Below are 9088 nucleotides of genomic sequence, written 5' to 3' on the forward strand. Positions count from 1 at the left end.
CCATTAGTCGTCTAGCTTTAAAGCTAACTAATGTGACCCAGGTAAAACCTGCATAGACACAGGGAAAACCCTGGGCCGGGTCATGCGGGATCAATTAACATGCATTAAGCAAGCAGGTAACTACTGGACAAGAGGGAAGAAAGGTCCAGGTAAGAAGAGTTGGAGGGGCTGAAAAATCATCCATGCAGGGGTTGGGTGCTTGGGCCTTGCGGCCCGCATTTAAATGTTGGGCACTCCTGGGTTATTATTAGCCAGGGGCGCATGCGCCCCCAGGAGCGGGCGACATTACTCGTCAACCCAGCCCAGCTGCCCAGGCAGGGACAGTTAAGACAGATGTGAGCAGACGAGCCAGTAAACCGGCTCGAACTGCGGGCGCACGGGGCGAAAGGCAGCCTGGCGTTGCGCCATCTTTATCCTTCTTCTTCGGGTCAACAGCAGTGTACCTTTAGACCCAGGGTGTGGGGGACGGACCCAACCTCGCCGCCCAACAAACATATATACAATTTTCTTCAAGAAAAAATTGTGTGGCAATAAAACTACATTATACCACAAAGGAGAAAAAATTACCGTGCGAGTTAAGTGAAATAAAAGCGTAAATTGTTTTAGGCATTATTTATTTACACTTCATTTTGTTACATCTTTGGACATCATAAACTACATAAAATACAACTATGTTAAAATAAAATCTTAGTTATTTTTAAAACTATTAAATAATATATTCATTGTGTTTTAGCAAATTTCTTTATACTAAATTATTATATGATGAAGTCAATCAAAAAACTCAATCATCAGTGGCCGAAATTATAGTTCTGCAGACATAGGTTATTTAAATGAATAGAAGCCATCATGCTGTCAACATATTCTGCTCTATCAATATTGGCAATGCTATGTTATATACTAAGAAGGTTATGACATTTAACTAAAAGGAGAGAGGGAGCTACAGCTCGAGGCTGCCCTAGTCACAGGCCATGGTTACTGAGGACACAGTGTGGGAGTGTAACAGCCTCCTGTGGACCGCCGACTCCATCAAGAGCACGAGCAGAGAGGCGACGGCGCCCGCGAGGAGGACCAGCAGAGCCGGGTACCAGTCCACCAGCCCCACGCTCACGAAGCTGGAGGCGTGGCCGGTGCACTCGGGCTTCCTCGTGTACAGTCGGACCAGCTCGCGGTTCTGCAGCCCGTGCTCGTGCACCTTGCGGTACCTGAACACGAGACACAATTCATAGTGTGCTAGATGGCCGTGGACTCAGGTATTACTGTTGAGTGCCAATGAATTTAAACAGTGTTTCATAGTAATTAATCTGTTAAAAAATTATAATGTCCTCTGGCGCTTTTAAAGTTTTTTTTTTCCTTTTAAGACAGTAAAATCTTTCTAACTTTCAATGTGCTGGCACCAACCTATTATAACCGCTATGACTTATTGATTAGTTTTCATAGCCTTTTATTGTATTTCCACCATCACTGTGGCAGTACCTAAAGTATTTACAACTGTTATGAATCTGAGGGACAAATGAATTTGTAAATTGACGTTCATTAAAATAAATCTGTGTACCAGTGGTATACATATTAGAGCCAGCAGTTAAAATCACCTGGCAAAATTCTCAATCCCAGAGAATAACCGTGTAAAACACATGCCACAGCAGGAAATTATATAAAAAAAAACAACTAAAATTTAGTATAGACAATAGAGGAACAATCAGTCCTATGTTTGTTTGTAATAATCATATTCAATTGCACTACATTGGCACCAATATTCTTTAATACTTTGCTTACGTCCATTAAAAAATTATTTAAATACCTAATAATCTCCTAGTTCTACCTTCGAACTAAACAGGAATATGGACAAGGTGGTTTGTTTATGTTAGAGGAATTACTGCAATCAGTCTGCTTGTGCCTTATGACGGAATCATATATAATTCCCCAAAACGTCGCAACTTTTTTTGTCTTAGAACCAACCCTTACTGAGTTCATTCATTACCGTTGTCACTGTGTCGTCCAGATAACCTAATCAGTTTCAAAATTTAGTTCGTTTGAGTCACTGTGTTCTCCAAGTTTGTATTTTTTTTTTTCTGTGCTCACTGTCCTGGGTGCAACAGATTTGTCATTGTCAGCCCAATCACGTCTTTGCATGGAAATAGCCGATCTGTCTAAGCATGTAACATTTGAGAACAACTGATACCTATTGGCTTTGTGTACGTTTTTTAAAGTATTAATGCACCTTTGTTGCTCATTATTGATATTTCTCTTTGAAAATCAGTGCATTAAATTATTTTGACTGAAAAGACTGCAAGGCACAGTGCCTTGCTTGAACTCTGTAACGGTACCCTCGCTTGAGGATCTCCGCGTAGGGCGAGCCCCTCCGCACGGCGATCCAGGCGTTGGTGTCCGGCTGGATGTATCCGCCGATGCTCTGCAGCCCGCACTTCTCCTCCTCGGTGAAGGTCTCCTTGATGACCTTGTAGCCGCTACACACCTCCATGTGGAAGGCGAAGAACCCGAGACGGAGCCGCTCCACCCCCGGCTCGAGCTCCAGGAGGTTGTGCCTCCCGGGGCCCGGGGCGAGCACCTTCCTCGCCAGACCGGCGCGCACCGGGTCCGAGGCCGTCTGGAACCCACCCCCCCTCTCTCTCTTTCACTTTCTCTGTGGCACTGCGCAGTCGGCTCCATCACACTTCCAACCGGGGCATCTAGCGTGTGCGAGGCCAGGAACCCAGGTCTCTGTGACTCGCCCGGTGCATAGTACATCAAGATGAAACCCCCCACACACTTTTGTTATAACCAGTTGGATCAACGGGAGGGTGCGCGTGTCTTGTTGGATGAGTTCGGCACACCGTGGGCCTGTGTGAGCTCTGGTAGGTCGTGTAATTCTGAGGAAATTTTCCTTGTACCTGCCATCGGCGGAGGGAGGGAAGCTCCTCCCACCAGTCAGCTCGGCTGACTGGTGTGATGTAGTATCGCGTTGATGAGCACTAGATGCTTGTAAGTGTGCTGAAATGTCAAGTGACCCGGTTAAACTCGCGTGTGGCGTGTAGTGTAGAGCTGTGCGAGCTGCTCCAGCGAGACCCCTAGGACATACACGGGTAGTTAGCCCACATGTGCAAGTCACGGGTGACTCAGGCCGACACTCGCACAGGCGTGCGCCTCTGTGAGGCCAATGCGACATTATAGATGGAGTCGTAATGCCACGATGGACAACACAAACCCAATAGCCAATCAGACACAAGCTCACCACGACGTCAACACGACAAAATACACGCTCCGACGGCCCGCAAGAAGTAGATTCTAAGCTTGTATTGGCAAGCTTGTGGTTAGCTTTTGGTGAGGATGTATTTACAGGATTATAGCAGGCCTGATGTGAGCTTTTATTGGAAGACTAATAGCAAGCTTGCTGTAAGCTTTCCTAGCTGCAAGCTTATCTAGTGTAAAATAGTTAACATTTAATAAATCTTGCTGCACAAGCTAACGGTCTTGCTTGGACAAGCCTAGTGTAAGTTAAACAAATTGCCACAACAATTGCTTGCTGCAAACTATATGGGAAACAATTTGCAATGCCCATAATATTCACCTTAGAGTTTTTATGAAAACAATGCAATTAATTTAATTTAAGTGATATATCTGCAGTAGTTCAAATGAAATTGCAGGAAGCACAATGTGTTTCATTTCAACATAGGTACTGGCTTTAATTTATAAAAGTTACTACAGGAATTATGTAACATCTCAATGCCGAATGCTGGAGGGTTGAAGAGCACCCAACTCCCCATCAAGCACGAACTCACCTCGAAGTAGTACCTGTTGTAGACGATGTCGTGGGCGCCCAGCTCCAGCCGGCTGTTGAGCAGGTCCTGCAGGGTTCTGATGGAGTCCGTGGAGGACTGCAGCAGGGCCACGATGCAGCCCGAGTACGACGTGTACAGGAACAGCACAGCCACGAACAGCACGATGGTGACGATGCGACCCGAGGTTCCCCGTGGCTGCACCTGTGAGCCTGCAAGAGCGTGTGTGTGTCAGCGTCTGGATGTACCAGCAACTTCACAACAAGATCTTTCCAAACACCACAGACACGTGTGAGGGCACAGTACAGAGCAGTACAGTACAGACCTGCTGAGCACAGCCACACTCCCTGGCTGAAGGACAGTGCACCTACCTTGCTGGCACACGGCACCCAGTGACAAGAGCAGGACATCGCTCCAGGAGACTGCACGGCTAGAGGCATCCTGCCTGGACTCCCGTGTGAGGGCACAGTACAGGGCAGTGGTGCAGACAGCCACCAGACCTGCTGAGCACAGCCATACTCCCTGGCTGAAGGGCATCAGGAACACGTTCGCCACGAAGGACATTGGTGGCTGCCTGAACACGAAGGCTACCCTGAAAGCATAATATTAAATCTTTTATTGCTTCAATTCTTTTACATTGATTTTACTTCTTTTAAATAAGTATATGCATTGATAAGATAACTTATTTTATTTTAAAACATGTTTATTGTTGAATTTTATGTAGAGACAAGATTCATGTTTCTTGGAGTTGATATATGTATATTTTTTTCAAAAATGAATAGGTACGCTTTTTATTTACAAGGTAGTTGTTTTTTTTTTTAAATTTAATATCTTACTGATTATTAATATAATTCCTCACTGAGAAACACCTTTTGAATGTAGCAACTGTTAGAGTGATCATTTTAGTTTTGTAAGGATCAAGTTATTCACTGAAATGTTAATAATGATCGGAGACTTTACTTAGTCGGCGTCGTCATGGCTATGTAGTCGATGACCGGCAAGCGGTTGGCGGTGAAGAAGAGAGCCGTCGCCCCGATGTCGGCCTCCTCCCTCTGCAGACTCCCCACCATGCCGCTCCACGAGCCGTTGGAGGGGTAGCCCCACGTGTCCACTATGCTCAGCTCCATGCTGGACACGAGGAACACAACTAATGATTACAACTATCCAGTTAACATGTTGGTTATAAATCTTATGGAATGATCTTATTACTAGCGAAGTTCGAACCAGTTCAAGAAATGTCTTCATGACAAATTACATGTGTACATATGATATTTACTACAACATTTTATTTCTGAATCATTCAACATTTTCAACTAATTTCTGATGTGACAGCATAGAGCAGAAAAACAAATTAATAAAAAAAGCCTTTCTAGGCATTAACTTTGTAATTAATATATGTTTTTAAATGATAACGTGTAAATATTATATGGTTTTTGACTCACCTCGCATTCATGAGATCACCAATATGAAGCAGCAGAATATAGTTTAGCTTTGTTACTGTGTCAACATGAATGTTGTGCAAATCCGTCAGATGGTCTAGCGTCTCATTTTCAGTGACCTGCGACAGTTTGACAGTTAATTTAACTTAACAGCAGACATTTAATTGAATTTGCCCTTGTAATATTTCCCATCGGGAAATTATTGTTGAACCAGTTGATTGAAAGAACTGCGAAATGCAGAAAAATGACAATTTTTGAATGCGTAAATTTGAATACAGAACAGTAAATTATTAAATATATATTGCTTGAAAGGTTTAACATAACTAAATTTATCGCGAATGAACCAAATAACATCACTATGAGTGTCTATACACTTTTAGTTTGATTAAAACCTTGGAAAAACTACTATGGTAATGGTTTTAGATTACCTATAATACTCATCTATCATTATCTTGCAACCTAGATATATATTTGCGCATCTTCAAAAGATACAAATGGGAAAAAGTTAATGTGACTTCTAAAGTTGTATTTAGAATTCAGTGGAAATTTCTACAACTTATAAAAAGTAAAACTGACACATGATATTAGACAATGTGAAAATAGTTCAAGGGGAGAACAAGAATCTTTAACGCACCACCATGGCCGCCCTGAGTGTGGTCCTGTGCAGGTTGGTGCGCCTGGCGGGCCAGCCCAGCAGGCCCGACCCCCTCTGCCACTGTCCCGTGGCTGTGAAGACAGCTGTCTGGTCGGGCCCCAGCCTGTACACCTCCGTCAGCGAGAAGCTGCCCTGCCCCCTCCTGTGCACCAGCGTCACCTGGCTGTCCACGAACACCTTCATGGAGGAGAACATGGGCAGGGACGTGTCCCGGGCGCCGGCCCCCTCTTGGGCAGGAGTGTCTGCAACACGGTTGCTCCTCAGCACCTCGCTGCTACGAGACCGTCACACACACGCAAGAACTGTGTTCCATCAGGATAATAATGTTCGCAGGCTTTCACGGCCATTTTATGAAGTAGCTTGGCTTCTGGGTTGTAGCCGTGTCCTTGGCAAATAATTCACCAACATTTCGTTTGACATTGCAGTCACCATCATCAGGGAGCAGTTACCTACTGGCCCACCTTCCCAGAGTATGTAAAGACAGGACAACTGGTAAGAACCTCAAGCGTATAGGCCTTCCATCTGGCACGCATTAAGAACCTCCCTTAAACTCACTCCCATTTGGTTAACAGGGCTCGCAATCACTTCGTTTGTGCGAGACTGACTTCAGCGTGGAGGGGCTGTTGTCTAAAAAAAAAAAAAGAAAAGAATTGTAAGAACCTCAGTAGGTAACTGCTCCCTGATGATGGTGACTGCAATGTGGACCGAAACGTTGGTGAATTATTTGCCAAGGACACGGCTACAACCCAGAAGCCAAGCTACTTCATTTCATGATGATATTTGGATGAAACCTCTTTACATTTATTTATTTTGTATTTTTGATCATATCACAATTTTTTTTTCATCAGTTGCTCTAACATATTTGACGGTTTAGTTACCTGTAACCCTCGGTTCAGTGAAATTGGACACATTATTCCCAGGGGGAGCATTGATCAACAACCATCGATGAGGTGGTGAGAACATGTTTCTATCATCAGCCTGCAACATTCATCAACATATTACTTCATTAACAAAATTACATGAACCAGATATGAGAGTTCTGGGTAAATTATGTTTATGTTTCAACATTATGTCCTCTTTACTGGCAAGAACATTAGATTTGTAATAGTAATAATAATCAGCTCACAATACACATCAAACTTTTTTTTTTATAAAATCATTCTATACAAATAAATTTCAAGTCAAAGAGTTTATTAACCATTAATTGGTCATAAAATTAGTAATATAAAAAAATTGTATATTGAAACTTTCAAATAGGTGTTAAATTCAACCATTCAAACACAGCTATGTGGATGTACTTAAGTTTATAACTTCTACAGAGATAAAGTAACCACAACTCACATAAAGAAAGTATACCTTGCGATAAAAGTAACTCAAAGAGGGTAGGCAACATTACTGGCACTCTGTGGCTGAAGAGTTACTGACCTGCCTCATCACACCAGCAGCCTGCTCACTCTGCAGGTCCAGCAGGAAGGTGACTGGCTGGAAAGGTGTTGCAGCTGGGATGTGGCCATGACAGTCCTGCACTGACGTCATCAACCCAGCCTGGGACAGAGCCTTCACCAGTTCCACCGACTCTCCTATCAAGTGAAACAGATATACGATTATTAACTGTCTGGTGTGACAGGTAGCAGAATTACCGATACTTTCCAGAATTGGTTCTAAGCGTCAGTACAAGGTAAAAAAAAAAAAAAAAAAAAAGGTGTGTGGTTGTGTCATGGACACGACCGTGTGTTGCGCGTGAATATGTGTACATAACGCTATATATTCCCTGTAACTGTTGTACACTAATGTTTTATATTTGCAATCGATATATTTGGACGAGAGCTGGCGATTGAAACTCAAACGAACGTCGTAGCTTCTCCGAGTCAAAGGTTATAATAAACGGTAATCTCTAAATGCAGCAAAATGACCTCAAAATGGCTTGGCTTCCTCCTCCACCGCGCGCGATGCGTCACAGTCCTCGCTTAGCGTAACGAATTTTTTGGTCCTTAAGCTATACAGCGGTGTAACTAAATTTTGGATGGAGATGATAGACATGTAGCTGCAACACCAAACTGTATCCCCCAATTTTGTTATCATTCGTTTTTTTTTAATTGCCTCCCACTATGGAAGCAATTTTAAAGACGTATTTACGTCAAAAAAGACTGTTTTTGTACTGTGAATCTTTTGGGCAACTGTACTCAGATATTATCTTTTTGTAATAAAATTTAAAGTATTACTGACTTTATAAGTAGTTCACACTTTGCATACCAAATTTTATTACGTGTTATTTTTATAACGTTAGGCATGGAGGTATGAGCAGCCAGGTTGCAGGTTCCAGCAGGAGATACCCACGAATGCTCCAGCAAGTCAGGACCACCACAGGAGGCCTCAGGACAGCCTGCAGGAACTCCAGCAGGTCTGGTTGAACACAGCAGGCTGGCCCCAGCAGCGCCACCAGTAGCAGCAGCCTCGCCGCCATCACGCCACTTGGCAGGATTGCTCCCAGTGACAGGGATCTTGCAGGAGATGGTTTATAAAGTGCAGGTGCTGCCGTGTTGTCCGACAGGAGAAGGCCACTTGGCCGCTAACGACGTGTGTCATGTCTCGTGTGTCTCGGTGTCCGCCCCCATCTTTGTGTCGGGCAGCGCGTCTGCCATGTGTCCGCCTCTATGACACCACTGGTAGTTGAAGACACGTGACCACGTCCGTCTGCTGAGTCGATCTCCACATCGTCCTTCATTTCCTTTCGAGTGTTGCTTCTCAAGTATTACATACATCTATGACTAATGATGACATACATCTAAACGGGTATCTTAACTGACTGTGGGAAAAGTCGATCATTAAAAACATAATTCAAAACTATTATAAATGTTTGTTTTCAATTATTTAGTTCTCACATCAGTACCTAATCTTTAATTTTTTTAATCTGGCATAATGCATTAACTAGGTTACGTAAATAAACCCGTATACTCGGTGTTGTTATTGTTTTTATCACATTTTTTCCTTGTAAATGATACGCACTATTACGAAATTCCAGTTAAAAGATGGTGAAAACCATGTTCTGGATGAAAAATTACATTTCTGAATTTCATCTAAAAAAAATTGGAAGCAAGTAATTTGGGCGTGAATAATTAACACCCAAATACAAAATACTAGCACATTTTAATCAATTTTAAAAGTCATATCGCTAACGTGTTAAAAAAATGGGGGGGGGGGGGTTATATAGTTTTTTAATT

At 43.2% G+C, this 9088-nt stretch overlaps 1 protein-coding gene across 1 annotated transcript; it reads right to left on the reverse strand.

Annotated features, from left to right (window-relative positions):
- Window positions 1–955: 955 nt before the first annotated feature.
- On the reverse strand, window positions 956–8331 carry LOC134536352 (glutamate receptor ionotropic, delta-2-like). Its single transcript, XM_063376105.1, has 9 exons — window positions 8205–8331; window positions 7297–7447; window positions 5847–6141; window positions 5216–5331; window positions 4734–4901; window positions 4145–4365; window positions 3777–3985; window positions 2325–2605; window positions 956–1202 (listed from the first exon to the last, which is right to left on the reverse strand). The coding sequence occupies exons 1-9, from the start codon at window positions 8329–8331 to the stop codon at window positions 956–958; spliced, it is 1815 nt and encodes a 604-aa protein (XP_063232175.1).
- Between the last annotated feature and the right edge of the window lie 757 nt (window positions 8332–9088).

The sequence above is a fragment of the Bacillus rossius genome, chromosome 10, assembly GCF_032445375.1.
Source record: "Bacillus rossius redtenbacheri isolate Brsri chromosome 10, Brsri_v3, whole genome shotgun sequence".
Lineage (NCBI taxonomy): Eukaryota > Metazoa > Arthropoda > Insecta > Phasmatodea > Bacillidae > Bacillus > Bacillus rossius.

What these genes read in the sequence shown, in the direction of transcription:
- LOC134536352 (XM_063376105.1), bottom strand. Translation starts at nt 8,331, where the DNA reads ATGGCGGCGAGGCTGCTGCTACTGGTGGCGCTGCTGGGGCCAGCCTGC. An exon ending in CCTGACTTGCTGGAGCATTC is followed by an intron (nt 7,448 to 8,204) that starts GTGGGTATCTCC and finishes TTCACTTGATAG; the next exon opens with GAGAGTCGGTGGAACTGGTG. An exon ending in GCGGAGATCCTCAAGCGAGG is followed by an intron (nt 1,203 to 2,324) that starts GTACCGTTACAG and finishes TCTCGTGTTCAG; the next exon opens with GTACCGCAAGGTGCACGAGC.